At 40.1% G+C, this 26442-nt stretch overlaps 1 protein-coding gene across 2 annotated transcripts in view; it reads right to left on the bottom strand.

The window, feature by feature from the left end:
* The window catches only part of kntc1 (kinetochore associated 1), a 30128-nt gene that overhangs the window by 1442 nt on the left and 2244 nt on the right, over positions 1-26442 (bottom strand). The window contains exons 9-60 of one of the 2 annotated variants that reach the window (XM_026187687.1): positions 24740-24833; positions 24031-24083; positions 23839-23951; positions 23691-23745; positions 23502-23600; positions 23348-23391; positions 23198-23260; positions 23036-23111; positions 22459-22584; positions 20538-20704; positions 20319-20430; positions 20058-20201; positions 19913-19969; positions 19608-19679; positions 19359-19478; positions 19030-19173; positions 18845-18940; positions 18616-18719; positions 18142-18244; positions 17940-18074; positions 17712-17831; positions 17391-17463; positions 17132-17199; positions 16737-17038; positions 16442-16614; positions 15516-15616; positions 14334-14478; positions 13982-14038; positions 13719-13882; positions 13535-13639; positions 13303-13431; positions 12865-12981; positions 11491-11600; positions 11131-11347; positions 10913-11002; positions 10651-10816; positions 9974-10032; positions 9644-9860; positions 9488-9561; positions 9158-9368; positions 8964-9076; positions 8790-8845; positions 8283-8361; positions 8074-8198; positions 7851-7986; positions 7646-7741; positions 7404-7460; positions 7038-7092; positions 5875-5938; positions 2573-2702; positions 2401-2490; positions 1774-1928 (exon numbers count right to left, since the gene is read on the bottom strand). In XM_026187687.1, coding sequence (XP_026043472.1) covers positions 1774-1928; positions 2401-2490; positions 2573-2702; positions 5875-5938; positions 7038-7092; positions 7404-7460; positions 7646-7741; positions 7851-7986; positions 8074-8198; positions 8283-8361; positions 8790-8845; positions 8964-9076; positions 9158-9368; positions 9488-9561; positions 9644-9860; positions 9974-10032; positions 10651-10816; positions 10913-11002; positions 11131-11347; positions 11491-11600; positions 12865-12981; positions 13303-13431; positions 13535-13639; positions 13719-13882; positions 13982-14038; positions 14334-14478; positions 15516-15616; positions 16442-16614; positions 16737-17038; positions 17132-17199; positions 17391-17463; positions 17712-17831; positions 17940-18074; positions 18142-18244; positions 18616-18719; positions 18845-18940; positions 19030-19173; positions 19359-19478; positions 19608-19679; positions 19913-19969; positions 20058-20201; positions 20319-20430; positions 20538-20704; positions 22459-22584; positions 23036-23111; positions 23198-23260; positions 23348-23391; positions 23502-23600; positions 23691-23745; positions 23839-23951; positions 24031-24083; positions 24740-24833 — 5831 coding nt within the window. The remainder of the gene's footprint in view (positions 1-1773; positions 1929-2400; positions 2491-2572; positions 2703-5874; positions 5939-7037; positions 7093-7403; positions 7461-7645; positions 7742-7850; positions 7987-8073; positions 8199-8282; positions 8362-8789; positions 8846-8963; positions 9077-9157; positions 9369-9487; positions 9562-9643; positions 9861-9973; positions 10033-10650; positions 10817-10912; positions 11003-11130; positions 11348-11490; positions 11601-12864; positions 12982-13302; positions 13432-13534; positions 13640-13718; positions 13883-13981; positions 14039-14333; positions 14479-15515; positions 15617-16441; positions 16615-16736; positions 17039-17131; positions 17200-17390; positions 17464-17711; positions 17832-17939; positions 18075-18141; positions 18245-18615; positions 18720-18844; positions 18941-19029; positions 19174-19358; positions 19479-19607; positions 19680-19912; positions 19970-20057; positions 20202-20318; positions 20431-20537; positions 20705-22458; positions 22585-23035; positions 23112-23197; positions 23261-23347; positions 23392-23501; positions 23601-23690; positions 23746-23838; positions 23952-24030; positions 24084-24739; positions 24834-26442) is intronic. The other variant, XM_026187688.1, reaches the window with a different exon arrangement.

Raw genomic sequence — 26442 nt, 5'->3', positions numbered from 1 at the left:
AAGAAACAAGAAGAAAGTCTGACCATATAAAATTAAATAACAGTGTCTGGATGCTGAAAGAGGAAGCCAGAAGAGACCAAAGAAGTTTCAAAAATAATAAATAAAATAAGCACGCAGGCCTGAAATAACAGAATATAATTTCTCCTGAGAGATTCCCTGTGCACCAAAGTTTGGAATCAAAGTTGACATAAAAACAAAATACCACAAGGAATAAAAAGATTAAAACAGGTGGAGGCTGAGGAACCACGTGATCCATCAGCCCCACACGAGAACCTCGCGAGCTTCGGGTAGTGACTGAAAGAATCGGATGCACAAATAAGCTTCCACCAAAGGGTGGCTGTGCTTCCCCTTGGCGATAGTATTTTGTTTTCTTCACGTGCCTTTTTTGTAGTCCTGAGCATTTTGTGGCTTAATGCGTTTTAGAAAGCTATGAATAAAAACCAAAATTCAATGATAATTGCTAATGATTGTTAGTAGTAGTAGTAGTAGTAGTAGTAGCAGCCTTACTCATTTTACAGATTTGTGTTCAAATTCATAAGGCAGCCAGGTGTTTGTTGTACGTATGTTTGGTCAGAGGAACTGACCTAAACTAAATTTGTTCCTAAAATACAAAAATATTGATAAATCACAGATTTGTGCATATGCACTGTGAATGAGTAAATGAGGCCCAATGATCCCAAGCACTGCAACAAATCTACGCTGAATGGTTGAAATAGAAAAACACCAAGATTTTGCACTGATCCGGTCAAAGAGCAGACCTCATCCTGATTTAAATGCTGTGGTCAGATCTTAAGACAGAACATCTGCAAACCTCAATAAACTGAATTAAAAAATGTGCAATTCACTTGTATTTTTATTTTTATTCCTATTTATTCTATTCATCCCCTTCGTATATTTTATTTATATATGTCTCTGTATTTATATGTGTGTGTGTGTGTGTGTGTGTGTGTGTGTGTGTGTGTGTGTGTGTGTGTGTGTGTATATATAATATTCTGTAACTCTAACTTCTGTTGGTGCTGTGCTTTTGGAAACCGAATTTCCCAGAGAAACCCACCCGAGGGATTAATAAAGTTTTATCTTATCTTATCTTCTTATCTAAAACCAAACTCAATGTTCGGATAAAGGTACAAGCAAACAGAATCACGGGGTGTAGTTAGTTTTCACATGCAGCGTCTGTGTTTTCTTTTTTCTCAATAAATGATGAACTAGCGTAATTATGTTGTGTTGTTGTTCATCTAACATTGTATCTAAATAATTTTAGAACCTGGGAACGACCAGATAATTTAAAAATTGTGCACTGATGCGTAAACTCTTAGACTTGAAAGAAAGTGGTATGCTCGTTTTTCACACGACTGTGTGGTACTGTATCCCAATAACTTCCTGTTTTAAAAAGCTGATGTTTTTTTTCCTGTGCAAGTCTGAGGCCCATGGTGAAATTGCAGATTGGGGATCTGGCCATTACAGATCAATGCAGAGGAGGCGTCTCAGTGCGTGGTTATAGACTGGATTTTTATGTGTATAATAATGAAAGCTTTAGATCACAGCTCATAGATATCATAGGCACATGTAGATCATTGTTAGTCTCCTTCCATTTATATGAGGGTTGGAAGGACAGGTACCCGCTCTTTATATCCTTGTATGGATGATTACATAAGGTTTTAGACTTTTTAGATCACAGCACTATGCATCAGTTTATTGTTGATGTTTTTAAACCATCTCTATAGAAAAGTTTTTGTTGCTTTCCTATGAAAGGTTGAGCGGTGTGAATCTCACCAGTTCTGGCTGATCAGATAGTCCACCAAATCTTTCACTTGGTTAGGCTGCCCACTCGACACTATGAGCTGCTTCAGATGGCTGAAGTGTTTCGTCTTCAGCAGTTTCTGATGCTGTCCATTCTGGCTGATGAAAGTTAACACAGTCTCCCTGACCTGATGGATCATTAAGAAAATTAAGTCATGTAGTATAAGACATTAAATATATAACATAATATACTCTATAATTTTGTTTATATGAGAATCACAATGAAGAATGCAGATGAATTTCATTTCATCAGATGTTACAAAACAGCAAATCTGCTCACGTGAAGATTGGGTTTATTTCTGTGTTTGGTTAGCAACACTGTTTTTCCGACACACAAAAAAATATCTTTCATAATTTCACACCATCTTATCAGCTGATCAGACTTCCTGTTTAACAGTTTTAAGGAGTGTGCTGATACTCAGAAATATTAATGTCTAAAAAATAAAAAGAATTCTATTTTTTAAATATATTTAGAAACAAAGAAAGATTAAATGAAATGACAATGTAGCTGAAGTGGACATTTCTAAATGAAAGTAAAATGTGGTAACAAGTGTTAAAGGCAGTTAAATCTGTAAGCAGTGGAAAGACGTCACATCTAACCTGTGAAGGAATACCAGCGAGTTCCCCGGTGTTCATAAGCTCGTCCACCTGCTCGAGCACGACGAGCGGGTTGCAGACAGACAGGAAACCCTGCAAACAACAACAAAAAAAAAAGAGTCAGAGCCTAAACTACACGTTTACTTCTCACATGTATTTAAATGGATGCACTGACCTGGACCTGCTGCTCCTTCTTACTAGCACAGGGAATTAGAAGGAGCGTTCCCAGGGCGAAGGCTGGCAGATTGAACTGTGCAAAGCGATTGGCAATTCCGATCAAATCCAGATTCAACAGAAATGGGCACCTCGGGAGGGAAAAGCAATGGCGAGACATTAGGAGTTAAGGTGAAGATTAGATGAAGCATTACTCAGGTCTAATACTAATTCAGAAATGAATCAGACGGAAGTAGTGTGTTTATAAACTGTCCAAAATATTAAACGAACACTTAGAAAACACAATGGGGAAGGAATTATGCTGGACATCCATCCATCCATCTGTCTGAAATGGACTAGGTAATATGTTAGAATAGGCAGAATGCCACATTCAAAGAGACCCTGAAAATCAAAGTAAAAAAAATCAATAAAAAAAGATGCAGCAAGTTAGTCCAGTTTTCAAAGATTTCACTGCAGCAACTCAGAATGGCACTCAGTAGTTTGTATGGCCCCCACAAGCCTGAATGCATGCCTGAAAATATCATAATGCGCAGCATAACGTTCTCCACCGCTGCTCCTGACATTTTCACATGCGTCTCATGTCCACAGGGTGAAGCTGGTCTCATCTTTGAAAAGCACAGTGCACTAGTGGTGGACCTGCCAGTTCTGGTATTCTGTCCAGCTCTTCTAGATTAACTATCTCTCTCTTAGAATCTCCATGCTCTTGAGACTGTTGTTGGACTACCTGTGCACTCTCTCTGCAAGGACCAGGTATCACCTCATGTTTCCAGTAGTGACGCTGACACCAAATGAAAAACCAGTCAGAAAAAATAAGGGAAAAATGTCAGTGGACTCCACCTATAAAACCATTCCCTTTTGGAGGCTGTCTCATTGTCGGACCCTGTAGTGCACCTGTTGTTATTGTGTGTGGATGCCCTTTGAGGGCATCCACACTATTGAGTTCCTGTTTCTCTTTATTCTTTATTATTCTGGTTGCTTCCATACGTTTTTTGCCGCTTAACTACTCCCTCAGTTTTCATGCTATTTGCACTGTTCAAACTTTGAAAAATTCTGCTCTTTCTGCTAATTATTGCTATGACTTTTGGTGCTCATAACTTCTATACTTTTTGAGATATTGAATTTTTTATGCAATATTTTTTGCCCATTTCTGCCACATTATCAGTGGGGTCACTGATTTTCCTTGCCTGGTTGAGCTGTGTTTTAGCTCAGTGAGATGAGCATCCATTCTCGGACTGGGAGGTCCGGGTTCAAATCCCGCTTATGGCAACATTTCTTTCAGTTAACAGTTAAATTTTTTCACCCCTTTTCAGCAGAATTTTAAGGTTTTTTTTTTACCACTTTCAGCACAAATACCAGCTTTTTCAGCTGTTTTCAGCAAAAACCTTCTGATTAACCTTTTCAGCAGAAATTCTTCTGATTAACCTCTTTTCAGCAGAAATTCTTCTGATTAACCTCTTTTCAGCAGAAATTCTTCTGATTGAACTCTTTTCAGCAGAAATTCTTCTGATTAACCTCTTTTCAGCAGAAATTCTTCTGATTAACCTCTTTTCAGCAGAAATTCTTCTGATTCACCTCTTTTCTGCAAAATTTTCAGCCTTTTCACCTCTTATCAGCACAATTCTCAGCCGCTTCTGCTCATTTCAGCACAATTGTCAGTCTCTCCACATCTTCTTTGTGAGAATCTCAATGAGATGAGTAGCTGCCTTGAGACCAGAAGGGCCAGGTTTGAATCCTGCTCAGGGCAATGTTTTTTTCAACTTTTTCAGCTCTTTTCAGCAGAAATCTTCAGCGTTAAGGCATCCAACACAGCATTTTTGCAGGAAATGCAAATGTTTCTAGTTTTCATTAAGATCAAAGCAGCTGAAACTGATTAACCACCCCGTCTGCTACTGAACTGACCCAGACGTTTAACTGACCTGATGCTATACTCTGATTAGCGTTCCTTTAATTATTGTTTGACCAGCGTATATTTTATGTGTCTTTTGGAAAAACACAATTATACAAGCATTCAAAGTACATACAGAACATATGCAGTGTATATAGGCCAGCAGTGGCAAACATAATTTCCTTATAGGGAAACATTAGCGTAGATAAAATAAGCAAAAGACCACACAAAGGGCAGAACAGGCAGTGACCTCATTAACTGCTGACTCAAAACAATCCACCTACATTCAATATCAACTTTCATTATTAATATCTTATCTAAACTGAGAAAAACATATATACAAGTACATGATATTGCAGTTTAGACCTACATCACTGCATTAAGAACAAAACACAGCCTTTTACACTCATTCACTGTGATGATGTCATGTGTCATGAAACTGTTGTTCTTCTGAATCAAATCATGGCTGCTGATGTGAAAACACAGCATACAGATGTGCCCCAATTCCTGGTTCTGACTGGTTTTAGTCAGTGATGGCATTGGAAATCTATTTATTGAACACAAATGAACTACACACGGGTTCAGTTTACTGCATTTTTAAGCCACTTGTCTCAGAACACCAAAAAAGCTAAAACAAACAAACAAACAAAACCCCAAGCATGTATAAGATCATTGGTGCCACAGCTGACTGAAGCTGACTGAGTTACTGGCACCCTGGATGCCTGCATGCATCTGCTGCAGCAGCCTTGCATTTCCTGATCGTTCTCAGAAGAAATCTGACTGCACTGAGGCACCGGGATGAGGTGCTCCAACCAGTACTTGTACCATTCTTGCAGCAGCACCACATCCTGTTTTAGCAAGACAATACCTGTCCACACAGGACAGGTCTTTGTGGATCAGGAGCATATCCTGACATATCCCTAGCTTACTTATTTCTAATATGCCACCTACTGAACATACAATTTTTTCAAGGCAGGCACAACCGGTGACTATTCATTGACTGTACTCAACCAGTATGGAAGAGCAATTCTTCAACACTTGTACCATCAATGCACAGATGCACAACAGCATGCATCGTGTCCACAGGAGGTCATACCTCATTTTAGATCTCTTGTTTGAGCTTCTATTATAGTTGATGTATAATGCCTATTTAAAAACACTTGCTGACCAGTATATTTTAAGTGTGAACACTTTATATAGTCTTATCGAGTATTTGCATCTTTATCTACGTGCAAGGCCTCTTTTGTTTTTGTAGCACAGCCAGAGTTTTCAAGTCCTGATTGAAAAAGTTGTATCAAGATTTATTTTTGCTTTTAAATTAATAAAGAGTGTACGCACAGTATGCTGCCCTATTCAAACACAAGAAGTCCATGAAAGAATCAGTTTGGTGGTTATAGCTGAATGTGAGTGAGGCATACTTGAGGAGGAGAACAAATGTCCTGTAGAGCATCGCCTGCTGATCTGGACTCAGAGGAACAGAAGCTGGTGCCAAAAAATAAGAACAAACAAACAAACAACTGCATTTAAAAGAAGAGCTGAACAGAGAAGAGCACACATGCATCATCAACTTTAAAAGGCTTCATAGGAAGCAGTTAGCTAGTGAAGTTACTATCAGGGAACTTATACTCAGTGACAGCATACCGTCATGTCCACATTAATGATCTGCACTGACCCTGCTTCAGGTAATCATCCCTACCATCCTCTATAAAACAGTAGTACTGTACAGATGAGCACATCTGTCAGATTCAACTCACATAAGTCTGTATTATTCTTGCAGCTGTTTCTCAGATTTGCCTAAACCTGTTATTTCTCAATGTAATTTGCACTACTCTCTTAGAGAGCTGACATGTTTCTCTTCTTTAAGTTAATCCCAGTTTTTTTTCCTTTCTTTAAAAAAAAAAAAAATCACTGTTGCATATATAATTTCTTTTGCCCTTATACTTATTTTAGTACACCCCATTATCAGCTTTGCCTCAGAAACAGCTCACTTGTATGAAGTGGCGTACACAGCATTATTTGTTGTTAGATCTGATCAAGCCTGTCTTGGTTTTGGGGAATTGCTTATGGGTGGTTTCGAAATTCTGATGCTGAAAGGCTTAAGAGAAAGACTTCTCGAAAAAGTTTAAAGCAGCAAAATAAACTTCAGCTCCTACTTTTCTTCTTCGGTTTTTTTAATTTTTATGAACCTGCATTAAAGCCCTTACTCACGAGTCTCATTATTCTGACTTTTCAAGGGGAAGCTGTGGCTCATAAGGTAGAGTTATTAACCCAGTATTTTACTGACCACAGCTCATGATGGGCAGTCCTACCTCATACATGCCTTTCTGTTATTGGGTTGCATTGCTGTAACTATACACAAAGCCTAAAGTTGCACCACTCTTGCCAAAACATTTCAACATAAAGTAATTTTTCATCTTTTACTTGCCAATGAAAGAGGAACAAGACACATGTAACTTGTTTGTACAAGTCTTAAGCCTGCAGGGTGAACAAGTTTGGGGCTAAAGCTTCCAATATGAAGAAAGTGGATATCTGAACATCAACGAGCACCAAGACAAGCAAATTTCAGTCATTTGCGTCGTACCTGAGACAAAAGGTGCCAGTATCATGCTCCTCCAGGTCCGTGAGAAACTTGAAATCTGCGGAGCACAAATAAAATAATTACTCGTTGTCAAACTGGAAAGTTATTTCTGGCACCGGACATCCTGTGGTGCAGTGGTTAAACCGTGCTCTACCAAATGCAATGCCACTGCTTTCGTTCCAACAAACACATAAACACACACATAAACAACCAAAGCCGATGCTCTGCACAAATGTCTGAGCATCAACTCCAGTGCTGCATTACTGTAAAGACATTAGGCATTTATGGTTTATGACACTTTAGAGAAAATGGTTTTACAAGTGAAAAAAATGCCTTTTTTCAATTCTTTAAATAAAAGTGATGAATTACCTCCCACAAAGCCGGAACAGCCACTATTGCCTCCAATACCTTCTGGAGGTGGCTGATCTGAGGAAGAGAAATATTTACATTCAGGTGTTACTTCCGAAACACAACCCAGCTTCTATTTAGGAATAATGTATTTATGGATCTTCAGCTTGAAAATATTTCCAAGTACTGGAGAAAAAAACCCCTCTCATTTTACGCTACTTGTTTTTTGGGTCTTTGAATAAAAGCGTGATGCACGTTCTCACCAGGTTGAAGCCGAGCAGCTTCTGAAGCAGGTTGTTCCACAGCTGAGGGTCGTAAATCTGGTACTCCAGGCACAGGTCTGCCACCAACCGCACAGCCTGAAAGGATAAAAGGTGCTTCCGGTTTTGTGTCTGACATTTCTAACCCAATGAAGTAAAAGTGAGGAAACAAGCTGGGATAATTTGAATGTTGTCTGTGAGAAAGTACCTGAGGCTCATGACTGTGGTTCTTCCAAAGCCCTTTAACTAAACCCTCTTTGGGACTACTGAGGAAGGACTGAACTGTGTACGGGATGTTTAATGCTTCCAGTTGTGAGACAAAGATGTAACACTTCAGGTAATATCTGCATATGAATAGAAACCAGAGAAACATTAGTTACTATAGACCTACAGGCCATACAGGTACCGTTTAACTTTTAATGGATTCTTACGGGATTTTGGTGATGGGGGTTTGCAGCTGAGCCTCCAGAATGGGTGCATCAGCGAGGCGGACGAGACAGAGTAGCGCTCGAGTCCGATGGCAGAAGGTCAGACGAGGCCCAGATGTGCTAAGCGGCTAGAGAAGGGAAATCAAACACAGATTTAGTTGGATTTTCCCCCCATTATTGCTTTTGTTTTGTTTTTTTCCCTTTAAACGCACCCAAGTTTCTGCAGTTAAGATAGGGCTCAGATGACGGACGGCATCTTGCATCGAGCAGGACTCCAGCATGTACACCACCCTGTAAGCATTAAAAACACAGTGAGTAGAATGACTACGCCAGTGGGTTCTCAACACAGAGCCAGAGAGAATTTAGAGCAACCAAGAAATCTTTATTTCATTCATACTGCAGATGCATGCAACATCTGTGGGCGCTGCTAAAGGCTTTTGTAAGAAAGAAAGAAAGAAAGAAAGAAAGAAAGCACTCTGTAAACAGTAACTGATATCTTAGGGTTGCACTTGCATGTCTGCGGCTGCTCTGTCGTACATGTGAGCTTTGAGGTCTCGATCTGTGGTTGCCTATGAGGGCAGAGTTGACAGCTGAGCAGAAGACACACTGCAGTGTCACTGCTAACATCCTTTGTAACTCAAAGGTAAACTATCCCGTTTTAACGAATTATAATTAAGAAAAAAGAAAAGTAGTAAGAATGGAAAAAGTGACTGCGCTACCTCATCAAGTCTGGGTCCTCCTCAATGTTGCTGACACAGTCACTATACCCAATATCCTAATTAAATAAGAAGAAAGAAAAAAAGTTTAGTTGCACTAAACACACAGCAGCAAATCTGATAACACACAAAACAATAAAAAGGCAGAGAGATAAGATAAAGCTACGACTGACAAACCTTGACCACAGCCGGGCCCGTCTTGCAGATCCATTTTTCTAACAACATGGTACGGATTTTTAGAAGATCCACATTATTGACTGTGGCTATTTCTTTAACTGCACCATGTATATCTGAGAAATAGAGAGACCTGGTTATATATTTAGGGAAAAAGCGAGCATTCATTTACCTACTGCGTTGATAAGTGTGCTCACCTGGATACGTCTGACCTCCTGACTCTTTGTAACGCTGTTCCACACTGCTGTGCTCGTACAGGGCCATTATGAGCCTGCCTGGCAGCCCAGACAGCTTCATCAGCTCTGGGCTGTTCAGCTGACTGGATATTAAAGTATTCTCAGTGGCTGAGCGCTGAAACTGTAGCTTCAGCTTGGACAGAAAGGTGTCTCCTCTGGCCCGTGCTACCTCCTGTGTGAGGTCAGAGGAGGAGAAGGAGAGGAAAAAAAAAAAATCATCAACTAATGTGTAAAAAACTTTTTAGATGGGCATTTGAGACATTTCAGAATGTGAACAATTCAAAGACTGACATCAAGGTGTGGATCCTTTAACCAAGTGTCTCCAAGTGCCAAACAGAACCTGAGTGACTGTGTCTTCTCATAGCCTGTAGAGAAGAGGAAACAGCTAAGTGCATCTATACAAACACCCCTCACAGTCCAGCGTAGAGTCAAACGTGCAGCTCAAACCTGGCGGAAGCTCCTGGGTTATCTTGTGGGCCGTGGCAGCAGCCCACTCCGGGCTTTGGATACATTTGATGTACGTCATCATAGTCTTCGCCACCTTGAAAGTCTCCTTGTTTTGACAATGCCCCTGACCCATTTTCCTTTGCTCTAAGATTAACGGCTTCATTTTCTTCTCAAAGACATGGTTTGCTGCTGACATGTAGAGCTTGTCAAGGCTCACCTGTGGAGCAACAGGATGGTTTTAACAGCCTAAATTACCTCATTTTATGAATAAAAGAATATTTTCTGTGATTAAACAGACTAAGGCCGTGGTTTAGATTAGCGTGGCTTTACCTTCATGAGTTTGCTAATCAGCAGAAGTGTGGGGAAGGTCTCCTCGCTGAGCTCAGGACCTAAACAAAGAAGAATATTTTAACTTCATCAGTTTTAAACCATCTCATCAACTCTACCAGTATACTTCTGTCTGTAACTCAAAAGGCTTTTAATGAAAAATGATAAAAACTTTGTTGGAGTGTAGAGTGGGGTCATGTTAACAATCCATTAAAAATTGGCTTAAGTCAACCAAAGCCTTTGAACTATAATTCTTAAATTTTTGGTGTGTTTCACTTTTGACCTCTGGCCTGTTCTTCCAGGTCAAATAAGGTCAAACCTTAATAAAATGTCTTTAAAACTATGATTAAAGAGAATGAGCTACCTAGTTAGTTAGAAATATACTGTATTGTAATATTATATAATAAGCTTAAGTTATTGATGTCCACTTACAATACAATACCCTTAAAAGTAAATACTGACCACAAATGGAGCTTTTTGCTTCTGGTCTATGATAATTATTATTTTAAAAGTAATAGATGCCAGTGTGCAAACATGTTCACAGTTCAGGAGAAGTGCTGAAATTACTTCCTTTTAGACAACACCTACATTATAACAACTTTCTACCACTGCAGATGTGATGAAGATAAGTTTATGAGCATTAATACTGAGGTGTGAAAAGGTAACAGTGGTTAACTTACAGATAATCTTCCAGTAATGCTTGGTCTGCATAAGCAGGTGGAAGGGAAGTCTGCTGCTGGAAAGGGGGTTTGGCAGCAGACCGGTTTCGAGAAGATGCGTGTTCTCCACGTCTGTGGGAGGAGAGACTCGCGTGTAGGACTTCAGATGCTGCAGGAGACCCATCGCCTGTGGGTTTAAAGTCAAATGTTTCAAGTCCCAACATTTCATTTTGAACACAGTGAACTACATAGGCTTGAATATGCCAGTGTGTTTGGTTTTTACCTGACCCACAGAGAGGCTGGTCACGTTCTCATCTGCAGCCTGTATGATCTTCAGCACCACTTCTATTCTCTCGTAGTTGTATGGGCTGAGCTGTATGAGAGGAAACGTTTTACAGATCAGCTCAACAGATTCTTGTAGGTTGGAATTTTATTTTTTTAATGTTTAAAAGTCTTAAAAACAGATAATTTTAGCGTATACTACATTTTAAATACAAAGACCTTGAATATGGCAGCACAGAGGTTGTCTGTGAGCTTGCTGGTGTTGTGTAACATTGGGATGATCTGCAGGACTCGATCCAGCGTGTCAGTGTGAGACAGAGGTTGCGCCTCCTCCTGACCGACAGCTGGATCACCTGCACCTTCCTCATCCTCCTGGAGCAGCAGTAAGGTGGTAATGTACTGGTTGATTACACTATCATGGTCCAGATTGTAGGTGCTGCAGAAAGGAAAAAAACAACTTTTAGCATAGCTGAGCGTGACACATACATGCACTCCAAGACAGGGTGGACATTTAAACACAGTCCAGACACATTTGTCCAACATGTTAGATGGTCAAAAGCGACAATAGGAGGAGCTGACCTGCAGTACTGGAGGATAATGTCTGGGGTGATTCTCTTGTTTTTCACTAAAACAGGGATCAGAGTGCTCTTCATCTCAGACCGCTGACGGAACACTGGCTGGATTGATATCTGGGAGAGAGACGCACAATAACAGATATGAAGTGACACAAAACAGGGAGAGAGAATGAAATACACAAAAAATTAAACAAATCTTTATAGACCTACACTGCTCAAAAAATTAAAGGAACACTTTTAAATCAGAGTACATTAGGTCAGTTTAGTAGGGGGGGAGTTGTTAAGTAGTTTCAGCTGCTTTGGTGTTATTAAAATTAACAGCAGGTGCACTAGTAGGGCAACAACCCCCACATTTTCCCTCTCCTCGTCTTTTCTGACTGTTTTTCTTTTGTTGCTAGTTTTGCATTTGGCTAGCGTCAGTGTCACTGCTGGTAACATGAGGTAATACCTGCACTCTGCAGAGGGTGCACAGGTAGTCCAACTCCTCGTGGATGGCGCATGCATATGTGCCAGTGCCAGAAGGTTTGCTGTCTCCAAGAACAGTTTTAGTAGCATGGAGGAGATTCCAGGAGACAGACAGTTACTCTAGTAGAGCTGGACAGGACCATAGAAGGTCTTTAACCCAAAAGCAGGTTTGAGCACTGCCAGAGCTATAAAATTACATCCAGTAGGCCACTGGTGTGAATGACTTTGATTCGCCTGAGTGCACAATGTTCTCTACTGGGCGCTGTGCTCCCTGCCTGGCACCATAGAGCCTGATTGGTATTAGCTATGAATACCAGAATTCAGGTCCACCACTTTTCACAAATGAAAGACGGGTTCACCCTCAGAACATGTGAGAGAAGTGAAAGGGTCTGGAGAGGGTAAGGAGAGCGTTAAGCTGCCTGTAACATCGTTCAGCATGACCAGTTTGGTGGTGAGTCAGTGATATGCCTGCGGAGGAAAATCAATGGAGGGAGGCAGAGACCTCTACAGGCTAGGCAGTGGTATCCTGATTGTCATTAGGTATCAGGATAAAATCCATGTCCCCGTGGTGCAGTGGGTCCTGGGTTCCTCCTGGTGCATGACAATGCTCAGCCTCATGTGGTGAGGCACAAGCATGTGGGGGCCATACAAACTGCTGAGTCAGCAACTCAGAGTTGCTGCACTGACATTTTTGCAAAATGGACTTTGATTTTGGGGCTGTCTTTGAATTAATATTGATCAAACATAGCGGCATCCATTCATATGTAACACATTATCTAGTCCATATCACTGTAGATATCAGCATGATTTTCCCATTGAGACCTGATGTGTTTTCTAAGTATTCCTTTAATGTGAGCATTGCATTTATTCAGACCAGAGTACCTTTGACCACCTGATTTAAATACTTCATTACCTCCAATTTGCCAAGCTTGATTCCCCACTCAGCATCAGTGATGACAGAGAGAAACCTCCTCTGTTCTTCTGCCTCATTATATAAACTACAGAGATTTGCTCCAATCCTCGCCACAGCCTGGAAGAATAAAACACCGTAAGGGATTTCTGGAATATAACATCGATTTTTCTACAAAATTGATAACTGCTTGATATAACTGATTCCCAAGTGTTTAATCTCAGGTTCTTTAGACAAACTTCAGCTGAATCTTTTCTGTAGTCAAAGGGAAAAAACAAAACGATATGACAAAGTCTGATATTTATGGACTCACTAACTGATACACAGAAATAATAAAGTCCGTTTTTGCCCATTTGTTTCTCTTAAATTTCACTTACTAAAAACAATAAAACATTTTTTTTAATTACATTTTTTTTAAAAAGAAGAGATTTTATTGCTTACCAAAATCTTGTCATAGTTTTGCCAGGTGTTGTCAATAACTTTCCACAGTATTTTGAAGACTTCTGCTTTGGAGAGGAGTGTACAGAGACCAATAGCCAAATCACAATCCACCACCCTCCAGTTTAACACCTGTAGCCAATAGACAGAAACATAGATGGCTATTTAAAATATACCAAAAATGCTGTTTATCTACTACAGAATTTTTGTGGTTTTGTGGACTTGGCTGACTCACCTTGTTCAACAGTGGCACAGCCACAGCATTCAGAGTAGACGTAGTTGTCTTCCTGTGATCGTTCAGGCACAGGTTGTACTTCTTAAGCTCTTGTGCGTCATAAAGCTGAGAGGAGATAACAATCATTTTCAGTATAACGTCTTGAGAAACACAACAAACACCGCTGTGAATATCGCAGTTGTACCTGTAGGCTCAGCTTTATATCCATGACGTTTGAGGTGACGTGCTGCAGGCAGCTGCCGTACGCGTTGACCAGCACTCTGAGGGCCAATTCCAGCTGACTGCACTCCTGTAACATCTGTAGCATGTTGGCCAGGGGACCGAAGAGCGGCCGCAGGTAGTTTGAACCTGCATGCATGATGAGACATCAGGTCAACATACAAAACGGCAATTTGATAAAAAAATAAAACATAGAAAGCAGAGGACGTTTTTTAATTTCAAATCTACCATCTTCAAATGAGCAGTGTGACAGACAGGAACAGTCCAGGGAGTACAATCTGGTATCTGGAAAAAAGGTCATAAGTTATAATAAGACTTCTGGTAAAAATAACACAAGTCAAGTATATTTAAGCATTTTTTGATAACGTCAAAGGTGGCCAAAGGGCTATAGACATTATATGACAGGCAGCATGAGAAATATGCAACATAAAAGTAATACGATCAAATCAGTTTGCAAAATTAAATAAATATCAGTAGTTAAAATCAATGGCATAGACCACTAAAAGTTGCCAAGCTTAAAAAAACCCCCCCCAAAAAACAAAAAAACATTTAAGAGAAAATAAATCTGAGAATTTCTTACCTTGAGAAATAGGCAGCAAGCAGTTGGTAATCTCATACTGGACAGGCAGCACTGACACTGGGTCCAGAACAATGCAATCTTCATTAAAGACATCTTGAAAACTCCACTGAGACTGCGGGTCTTTTTCTGCCTCCGGTGTCAAATCCTGGAACAGTGCACAGTTTAAAAAGTATGAAAACATTTGCTTCACTCCGCAGCTTTGTGAGAGAGAAGCATTAAATAAATGCACGTTTATCAAAATCATGGATTATTTCTTACCATCCGCTTAAGAGATTCACAGTTAGAATTTTGTAATGATAATAATTTAGATGTCTACCAACAAATAAATCATTTAAAAAAATGAAGAGGCTAGAATATACAATTCTATGTCCAAAAAGTTTGTGTAAAATAAAAGTAAAACCCAAAGGCAATGATCTTCAAATCTCACGAACCCAGATGTCATTCAAATCACATAGAAAACATATGAAATATTTAAACTGAGAAAAAGTACAATTTCATGGAAAATATGAGCTTGTTTTGAATTTGATGGCAGTAATACAAAACAACTTGGTACAAGGCCACGTTTACCACAGTGTAGCACCCCAAACAGTCTATAAGCATCGGCGATCTCAAGAGACCAGCTGCTGGACTTCTTGTGGAGGAATGTTGTCCCATTCTTGTCTCATATAGGATTCTAGCTGCTCAGCAGTCTGGTTTGTTGTATTTTTTTATTTCATGATATGCCAAATGTTTTCAGCTGCTCAAATGTCTGGACTACAGGGAAGCCAGTTCTGCACCTGCAACTTCACCTTCAAGCCATGCTGTTGTAAAAGCTCCAATATGCAGCTTAGCATTGTTTCACTGAAATATGTAAGTCCCGCTTACATATGGGAGCACGTTATTTGAAAATCTGTATATACCTTCCAGCATTGATGGTGCCTTTTCAGATATGCAAGCTGCCAATTCCATAGCACCTCAATCTCTGAAACTCTTTTTACAGAAAATCTTGTTACTGGCCTGTTGCTGTTAAGCCTTTTGCTACATCCTCCTCTTTTTGAGACATGTTGCTGTCATCAAATTCAAAACAAACTAATATTGTTTTTCATCAAGTCGTGAAAAGTTTCAGTTTAAACATCTGAAATGTTTTCTTTGTTCTACTGGTTTATGTGATTTACACTGGATGAGAGGTAGGAAGATACTGACCTTGACGATAAAACCATAGTTGTCTGATAACTGACACTGATGATAGACATCCATAGCAAACCGTGTGCATTTGCAAAGCTCCAAACAATCCAGGAGAAGATCTGTAACAGTTAATACAAGATAAACCTCAGAATTTGCAAACTTGCAAATTATATGAAAAGGTAAGGGGAATAAGACACGTTATGCTCACTTAGACCAGTTGAAAAAATTCCTTCTTCTAGATGTTTTTTTACATCTTGACTCTCCCTTTAAGTTGATTTTGTGATTGGATGCCCCTCACAAACAGAAGATATTAAAAAGTGCATCTCTCAATGACGTCCTACAGAGTCATTTAGCATTCAGAGCAGGCTGAAGCCTGAGGTTTTGGCTTTAAGAGCATTCACACGTAATTTAACACTTTGATTTTAAATATGAACACCACCTCTGTACCAGTCATAAACACAAAAGACTACTGGTAGTGGTATCCCTCAGCCTCGAGTAGATACACATATGATATCATGTTGGACCTGCTACTTTGCTTCATTCTGGTTTATCACATTTAAAAATGTAAGTGTCTTTGTCACTTGCTCACCTACTCATCTAGCAGAGTAACCACAAAACCCCACCAGCCTTTGTTGGCTGAGGGTAAAAAAACAAAAACATCTCAACCAACTATATTTTCACTCTGTTGGGCTGAGGAAAGGCAGCTGCTTTAAAAAGACCAGACAAAGATAAGTGATAACTGTATTTTTTTTTAAATTTGTTTTAAGATAGTTAGGGTAAAAAAAAAAAATCCTGTCAAACTTTGATATCACGCATGTATTCACTTTTTACAGCAAAATATATTTTACAGTAAAACTATAGATCCAGGGCTGAGTCACTTTAGTGCAACTTTCACCTGTGTGAAATACTGTTGAACGTTTGTGATGCTTTCATGTGTTCTTTACCTGAATGACACACGGTGATAGCCTGACAGGCCAGATCATGAATCACTGCTGGCAAATCCATGTCATCAGGAAGCACCATGGGGACATCCGCCTCCAGCATATGGCATAACATCTTGGCAGCAGTAAACAAAACCTTCCCTGTGCTGCTGTTATAGTGGTGCTCATACAGCTCACTGAAAACATAGCGAGAAAGTGCAAATATGACTACAAGCAAGTTTTAAATGTTTAAATAATGCACCAGGTTTTTTTAAAAACCAAACAAAAAAGCTGGCTCTGTCAGTTTCTACATGCAAACCTCAGGATCTTGAGCGCCTTGTCAACTTTGCCAACTTTCAGAGCTCTCAAGGCCAAGTCGGACCACAGCTCCTGCTCGGTGCGCTGCAGCTGCCTCCCCAGGCGGCGCAAACCAGCTTCTGTGGAGATCGTCTTGGTCTTGCCATCTGGATCGTTTGCTACAACTGGAGTTGTCGTGGCCTTCCCCTTACATGAACAGCGCCCACGGGTGTTTTCGTACGCTGTGATGTGATGTTCCTGGATCTGTTTTCGAATGTTTGGATCCTCATAGTTGGAGGGAGTGAAAAAAATATCAAAGTCCTCCTTAAGAAGAGAAAGATAATAAGTCTGGAGTTTAAAACAAAATCAAATAACAGATTTAGTAATGCTGAAAAACATTTGTTAAATGAAGCTCACCTGCAGGTGGGCGATCGCCTTGAACATGATGAGGTTGTTCTCACACTCGACGCTTTTTAGAGCATCATCTGCAATGAAACACGAGGCCCGGATTCACTCTTGAATAATCAGGTGCACATTTATTGCGTATCTTTTCAAAAAGCCTCGGATAGAAAACCAGTGTCACATCGTTTTAAACAATTTTAGCTCACAGAGACTTTTCTGAAACTTCCTTCAGTCAGCCAAAGAGCAGGAGGAACGAGTCATAAATATTACTTACGTTTTTGGATTATATGCAGGTATTTCAGAGTCTCCACCATCACCTGAGCTATCACCATCTGATGTTTCTTGTGCTATCAAAGAGGAAATTCAATTCAAACCAAATGATCATATGGTTACCATAACAACCTCCAATGTTTCCTGCTGCCATCTTAAGCTTTCGATTATAAGGTTATGCAGACGCAAAAGAAATTTAATGTTTGCAAAGGAAAGTTTAGCTAGAATGACTTCAATTCTTTTAAAATGCAACACTTTAATTGAACCTTAAAAATAAATAAGCATAAAATGCACTTCCACAAAGGTGACGTCTTCCCTTCTGTACCTCATCAGATATGTGTTCTTTGTCCTCCAGCTGCATCCTGGCCCACGATGTGAGACGCTCAATCACACACTCTGCCTCTGCAGAGGGCAGCTTCTTCAGGAGAGTCAAGATTTCCTCAGTCTGCAAAAAAACACAGTACAAAAAGTCCCATACAAAAATATCAGGAACACAGAAAAGCAAAATTAGTCAGTAACATGCGGTTAAAAACTCCTGTGAGGATTTACATACCTTGCTTTGGCCTATGAGGTGGATGACATACAGGTAATTTATCTGGGATGTTGGCAGTTTGTACGCCTCAGCTAACGTCAACGAGTCTTCCAAGGACATTGGCAAGTCTTGCTTGAGGATGTATCTAATCAGCGTCTGGGGAAAAACTGAGGTTATTTTACAGATAATAAGTTGCATATTACATAGAGCAGTCCGTACATACCATAATTTGGGTGCTGTTAGACAGGTTGAAGTTGCGGATGCCGTATCCCCTGAGAAGTTTCCTAATCTCCATCAGACGGTAGCTCTCCTTTAACAGCTCCTGTCTTTAAAAAAAAGAAAAGGGATTTTATTCAGTGTCTCACATTAACCTCCTAGGACCTGGTATCTACATATGTGGACATCACATTTTAGGTTGTCTAGACCACAATACTAAATTTTGCTCTACAAGGCCCAGATATCCACTTACGAGGACATTATACTGCCGCTGTTGTATTGAAATTTAAAACCAATGTCCTCATATGTGGATATCAGGCCCTTGTAGAGCAAAATCAGGTAAAAAGATAATTCTTTGTTTTTATATTCATCAGGTCCTAATCAGCACAAACAGCAATGAAAAGTTAAAAATGCATGCCATGAAAGAGTTCAGGTCTTAGGAGGTTAAAGGTACTTGAAGGAGACAATGATATAATCATACTTTGGTCCATCCATCTCTAGGTACTGCTGGACCAGTTTTTCCACCACATTACTCCACGGTACCACAGCATTCTGCATGATCTCCAGCACAGCATCAACCATCAGCTGGAAGAGAACACCATGATGTGAGATTTTACAGCTCCCACTGGCTGCTAGGCTGATTTTTCACTCAAATATTTGTGCACATTAATTGTCTCGTCGTGTAGCATGTAACAGTAACAGTCACCTACATCAGTGTCAGTCATGCAGCCGAGCACGGCCACTGCTTTAGCTTCCCATTCAGTGAAAAGTGTCGTGGTCTGAGAACTGCAGCGATCCAGCAAATCCTAGTGAAGATTAGGGGGAGAAACACAAACACCATTGAGTATTTGATAAACTAGTTCCTCATGTGCATGAGGTTGCAATGGAATTTTACCTTGATGTATTGCAGAAGTAGCTCATCAAAAGGAATCTTGTGTTCTTCAGTGTACGGCCTGATGCTGTTTTCCACTGTGGCGGCGATTAGCTCCGGAGCCGGCACTTTGTCCAGCATGAAAAATGCCACACTCCACACAGTCTTCTTTTAAATTGTGAAAGAAGATAACGCAGTAAACATCAAGAAAACACATCCTCTACAAAAAATAATGCTGCAGTAGCCAGCTTCAGAAGCTGGGGATCAGACCACCAGGGCCCCCACTCCTTGCCGCTGACCCAGACACAGCAACCGACCCCCTACAGCAGGGTAGATATTAAAAAAAGACAAACCTTTTCAAAGACCGAAAGGGAAAGTGAGCAGTTGTATTTCTGATGTAGGTCCAGCAGCTGACGTAGGTTGGACACCAGGGATTTGAGGTTTTCCATCTCTTCTACACAATTACTGTTATCCTTAAAAAACAAAAGAAACAAACAAAAACAATCAATCAAAAAATTATCAGGAAATTAAACACAACATCATATTAATTAAGCTGCATTTTATTGAAACCGGTAGAGCCTAAAAACAAAACAAAAACCTACAGATTTCATCCATGTCCATAAAGAGGGCAGTCCAAGCACAGCCAGGTCCAACCCATTCTGAGGCCAAGCACGCTGAAAACAAATAATGTGCATTTAGTGCAAGACTTCTCAAAGGCCTATTCTGAGACAGGGAAATATCTGTGTCCACTTAACAACATAATAAGATAAAGCTGAAATACGTTTCCCAGTTTATATAAATAAGTCCATATAAGAACTCATTTAAATTAGAGGTCTCTAAAGTTGTGGATGACTTCAGAAGCCTGGTTTTATTTAATCATTTCAGATCAATATCCTTTTGTCTTTACCTTTTCTGTTAGCTCCAGATTTCTTGCTTTCTGCTCGAGCCACTTTGCCAGGATTCTCTGCAGGGATATGGCGGCAGTGTCTTTATTAAGCATACCACTATACGTTAGAGACAATAGTATTTAGGAATGCAGGACTGTATCCTACCTGTCCTTGTGGTAACACTCTCCTCACAAAGGGAACAAAAACTGTCTTGAACCACAGGCAGAGATCCTGTGAGGGCAGGTCCTCTGGGATGGCACTGAGGATGGCTTCAAGGCTGCTCTCACCGAACTTGGTTGCAATCTGGCCCTGTCACAAAACATCGCAACACACCTTAACGCCATTGCCGAAACAATAACCACTGTTTTTGATTTAATGATGTACGAAAAGTTTCTACACATATAAATGTGGTGATATAATAATGACCTCATATCTGAGCCAAAGAAGCTGTGCACCCTTCATGTCTCCTTCTCTTAGATGGCACAGGATGTCTCCGAGATCATCAGTGCTGTTCAGAAACTCAATCCAGGCGATTCCACTGTGGATGGTAAAGTAACCAACTAAAACCACTCAAAATTGTACTCAAACAAACAAACTCTGTATAACAAAATCATTCAGAATTGGACACTAAGACATTGATTTTACTTGAATTTTTCCACACTGTGGAGGCTGCAGAAGGTGGCCAGTCTGGCCAAGGCCTCCTGGATCTGTAAAGAGGAGTATCGCGTGGCAGCGTGGTTTAGCATCTTCTCTGCTGTCTCAAAGGTCGGCCATGGGGCCTTGAGGCAGTATTCCACCACATACTGCTCATCCTAGACCACGTGAAAAAATACATATATATAAATAAACAGTTGCTACTCAATAACTACTCAAGAAATGAACATTCTTTCATTTTTATCATAGTTTCATTTAATAGATAGAGACAAATATCAACCAAACATCCGGGATGAACACATTACATAAAAATTTACTTTAATTTGCATGTTACTGAGTGAAATATGTATTTAATCTCTAACCGAAATAAGCCCTTGTTAGGAAGCACAGCAGTTAAGATGTTTCTTGTTGTTGGTCACCAGGCCTTCCACACAAAAATTAGGGATTTTGGCTCCTCTTTACAGAAACTCTCTAAATCCTTTAGGTTTCTTGTTTCAGCAGATTTAGCTAGGCCACTGAATGACCTTAATGTGCTTCTTCTTTAGCCACTCAATTGCTGCAATGGTGGTGTGTTTTGTTTCCACCTCTGTGCTTGACTGTGGAGATGGTATTCTTTGGGTCACACTCACCATTTCTGTTCAAACAAGGTGGATCAAGTTCATGCCCAAGAGCTTTAGTTTGGTTTCATCTGATTACACCACTTCCTGCTGCTCCCATGTAGTTCTGGCCAGACTGATCACCTTTCTCGCGATTATCCTCACATCATGAGATAAAACCTTCCATGGAGCTTATATACAGCTTTATATTTTTTTCTCCATTTACAACAAGTGTTTTTGAAATCAATTGACTGACACAAGAAATCAGAACTCTGGCTGGGCTGTAGGGAATCAAATCCTTATTTCACTCTATGACATGAAAATCAATGTATAATGTTTATGTAATGTCTTTTTTTCAAACTTACAAACTCAGCAGGGGATCAAATAGGGCGATATGACCAAAATCTCATATCCCGATATAAGAATTCTATCGTCCGATAACGATATAAATCATAAAAATGTAACATTTTCTGGAAATTCTGTGAATCTTGGGCAGCTCGTCTTGCGGGAAGTGTTTCCAGCTGCGCGTCATGTAGCTGGAGTTGAGTCGATGCATGAAACTATACATTTTTAGACATAAGTTGTAACGGCCGCCGTTTTCTTTGTGAGTATTTATTACACGGCGTGCTGCGGGGAAAAGCCTGTTCTAACGTTTGAGTCTAAGGTTTATTTTTTAGCACCTGGCGGCTCTTTTTTACTTCTCATCCGTAAATAATCTGCTCTTTCACGTGATTCAGTTTATTTTGAAAAGTCTCAACAGGATCTTGAGCTTTATTGTGAAAGGTTTATGTGGAACATAAACAAGCGGACACGCGATGGTGTTACCGTCGTTGTTGCTAACGACAACGCATAAAAACAGACGCTTGTCCTTCCGTAGTGTGGTTATATAAAATATAAGAGAAAGAGAGAACTTTAAGAAATTAATACAGCCACTACAGTGACCATCAAGACGATAAAAAAATATTGCCGTAAACAATTTATTTTGCGACACCACGAAACAAACGATAGCGTAAATTGAAACGATAGACGTTTTTATATCGTCATCCGATATATATCGTTATATCGAACAGCACTAGGATCAAATACTAATTATTTCCCCCACTGTAGTTATATGAATATTCTGTAACAGTAAATTGACACCAGATTAAAAAGAATAAATAAATAAAATGCTGGCGGCTGCCAGTGCTACACCTCAGCCTCCATTTTCAAAGTCCTACGTCACCTCATTCTGGGGATCTTGCATTCACAAACTTGGGTGTCCACGCAACTTGCCCAATCACCTGGCAGGGTGATGACAGTACTGTTATAATACTCACTGTGATCTTCATCAGGTTTGTCTTGGCTTCTTCGACCAGTTCAGACCACACATCCTCTCCATAACCGCCCACTGATGCAGAGGCCAGCTGCTCCAGCACAAAGTCAAGCTTCACCTTATAGACAAGCTGAACAAAAACAGGAGTGCTTGTTGTATTCAGCACTGATTAGGATGACAAAATACTATAAGAAGCACCACTCATCTAAAGCGACAACAATAGATACTGAAAACCAAAACCTCAGAAATCCAGCTAAATATATTGTGTGGTGCAAGTATAACCACTTAAAAATGACAAAGCCAATCTTCAATTATGCCTGCTGCTGAAGTGGTAGTTTAAATTTAGTCTCTGCACACACTGGCAAAACAAACAAACACGAAAAACTCCAGCACACAGACAACAGACTTATGTGTATCGGCTCTCAGTATTAATCAGGGTCTGCATTGAAGAGCACCTGTCAGATCATTTGTCAGAGCCATGCAACGCTTCCCACCTTCATCATAAAATATTACATCTGTTTTTAATTCATAATGATCTATAAATCACAAATCTAAGCTTGTAGTTACACAAACTCAATTACCTCTAAATCCAGCTCAAATGTGATGGCAAACTTTTCAGCCTCTTCAAACATGTGTTTGTGAAGAAGCCTGCTCAGCCTAGAAATGAAGAGTAGTCACATTAAGTCAAATTACATCAACATCATATAGACTATAATGTCATAAACTTGAATTAAATTAGGTACCTGTTTTCAGGTAAAGCCTCTGTGAAGGATCGAACAACCACAGAAGCGACTGGCTCGCTTCGACTATTTGAAGAGCAAGAAAAAAGTTTAATGTTTGAACGGTAAGCAAAGGCCGATCATCACAATAAAACTCACTCAGACATAGCCTACCTCTCTGGGTTCTCACAAATCCCCTCGACTAAATAAAATGCATCCTGGAATTACAGAAAAAAAAGGCAACCAACTTTAACATGAAGAAATCTCAACAGACAGAAATTGCAGCAGCAAAATTAATGTAACGCTTTACTTTGTGTTGACTGTTTACCATGTTTATTTTTGTGTGGACGAGACAGGAGACAAAGGAAACATCCAGAGAGTAGCAAACAGTCATAGAGGGCAGGAATCGTATTTGCAGTGAGCTGATCTGAAAAATTCAAACCCAACATAACGAGTTCAGAGCAGATCTCTGGGAAATCATCCGTTAAAGCTTCTTAAAACTGATTTGTACTTCTACCTGACTGTTGTCTTGCTTTGTCAGCATGATCATCTTCATGCTGCCTTTATCTTGGCTGTAATACACACGTGAATGAACATTTTCAAAACTGTTTTAACAAACAGTACATGTTCACAGTTACAGTATGTTGTAAAACAGTGATACGTACGCCACCATGGAGGCAGAGCCACATTCTGCAGTGAGCTGAAAGTCGTGAACGGCGAGTTCTGGCCAACAGTGAATCATGACAAGAAAGTGCAGATCCCAAAGACTCAGAACATCCTGAGACACAAGGATAGATTTCAAACTCAAATTCTGATTCCTCTAAAAGTTCGAACTGTTTTACAAAGCAGGATCTCACCTCAGTGTCGAGGATGTACAAAAGGTTATCCACCACCACCATCTTCCTTACACCTGCAAAGACACAAAAACAGCTCCTAAAATCATCACTTCTTAAATCAGCATTAGATTCAACATTTTACTTATATAACCATGGATTTCTCTCTGTGAAACAAACGGCAGTGGATGGAGCAAAGTTTGCTTTTCTTCACGTCTGAGTTTATTGATGAGGTTGATGAAGTACTCCTGCTCGCTTTTTCCCAGTAAAGGTTTTTAATGGTGTTCACGGGAACAGTGCTGCTGTTTTGGATACTAGAAACACGTTTTCTTTCTCCCCACCTGAGCGTCACCACCTTGGTAACAGCTCTGCCTCTTTGCTCTTCACGGTGTATACCGTAAACAGACTCCGGCGCCACATTAAACTGTGGTGGCCCGTCATCACTGCTGCTGTGTTATCAGTGTTTCTGTTTCAAACTAGGGACTGTGTGAACTTAATGTTGTCACTTTTTATTCACACGCTGCTCCGAAATAAGTTTCTATTTGCAGGTCTGTTTTTAGTCACAAATGTGGGTGAAATGTTCAGGTTTACATCGTTTATTACAACAGCAGCCTACAGAGCCGTGTGCTAAATGAAGCATTGAAGCAGAATCTAATTATTCTAGTTATTCAATGAATCGTTGCAGCCCTACTTCCAAAAAAAACAAAACAACTTGGGAACTAAGAGCACTTACCCGGAATTAAGCTCCTGTCGACGGTCTGAGCAAAGCACATCTTAGCTTGATGAGGGTCCATCCTCCAGTGAGTCAAAACATTTTCTTTATCCCCCTGTCAAGATGAAAATATTGTTGTACATGATATAATGAAACGCTTGCTTTATGTTATATGAGGACTATCAAATATTTAAAATGCACTGACAAAACTGTGAGCACGAGGCAACTGATTTAGAATGACTCTGATTTAAAGACATATACACAGTCATGGCCTATGTGAATGTTTTTTTGTGCAGCACAACAATGCTTCCACGCACATATTTCTAAATGAGGATCAATGAGTTCAGTGTACGCACATGGCCTCCAATTCACCAGAGCTCAGTTCTATTGAGCACCTTTGATATGCGGTAGAAAGTCACATCATGCATATGCAGCTGACAAATTTTCAGCAACTGTGTGATGTTATTATGTCACTATAGATCAGGGCCCGTATCCCTAAAGATTCTGAGAATCCTCTCAGAGAGCTCCTAACTTAACCTAAAAATTCCTTGCCAGGAGTTTTAGCTTAGAAGTGATTCCAGAACATTTTCAGTGAACTCTGAGCAAGGAATGGATGGAAAATCCTATCTTAGTGAGGAGGTGTGGTTGACCCCGTTGCTAGGTATGAGTCATCATTTCAAAAGCCGTGATTGGTTGATCCTACAAGTTTGATGGAAATGAGCTTTTGGTGATAATGAGCAAAGGATGTACCCTCAAATCAATAAACATAATTATACACTCTAATCTTATGCTGACTGTAATTGTAAATAATATTTCACATTCAAGAAAATATCTGGAAAATGAATAGTAAGCTGTAGGGGTTATAGCCTAACATTAGAATCTAAAATATGTGAAAACTTAAACTCATTACACCCTGTTCAAATAATGATTTGTGTCTTATTTGTTCATATTAATATCCTAGCTGACATATTTTGTACTTTCACTCCCATATGGACCCTGTTGAAAACAAGATGGCCTATCTCAAGAGGCTGTCCTTAATGAAGTAGAAATCACAACGTTACAAGTCCAGTGTGGTCTTAACGAGGGTAACATGGCTCAGCTTTTAGCAATGTCTGTGATTGCAGACCCAAGTCATCACTGCTGCATTGTTGCATTTTCCCGGTTGCCAAATACCTCGGGGTTGTGATTACTTTCGTCTCCGGTGTAATAGTGTTGTGGTGTCGAGTTGGTGAAGTAATTGCATCTCTAAGGAGATCCACCACAAACATGATTCCTGCACGATCCAATCTGTAGCGTCTCAATAATTCCCTGTCATCCAGTGTTTGCAGGACATCTCTCCTGCCTCTTCTGTTGGCCATTTTGTGCAGCTGCTTAGGGGAACTCCTAAGCCACTAAAAGTCCTCTTCCCTGCTCTTAGCAGATCTCGCCTTAGGAGCCCTTTTAAGCGTTAGGAATCTTGAGGAATAGCTTTTATATTAACTGGGATTGTCGTGTCACTTTTAGGGGAAATTCTAAGAAAATGTCATGACTCTGAGAATTTTCTTAGAATTTGGCCGCTAGGAGCCACTTTTTGCACAAAGATTCTTTAGGGATACGGGCCCAGATCTCTGAGGAATGTTTCCAGCACCTTGTTGAATCTGTGCCGCAAAGAATTCAAGCAGCTCTGATAGCAACAGGGGTCTAACCCAGTCCTAGCAAGGTGTACCTAATAAAATGTCCACTGT

The sequence above is a fragment of the Astatotilapia calliptera genome, chromosome 12 (genome assembly GCF_900246225.1).
Source record: "Astatotilapia calliptera chromosome 12, fAstCal1.2, whole genome shotgun sequence".
Classification (NCBI taxonomy): domain Eukaryota; kingdom Metazoa; phylum Chordata; class Actinopteri; order Cichliformes; family Cichlidae; genus Astatotilapia; species Astatotilapia calliptera.
The sequence above is the reverse complement of the archived record's forward strand: the minus strand, read 5'-3'. Positions and strand labels throughout refer to the sequence as shown.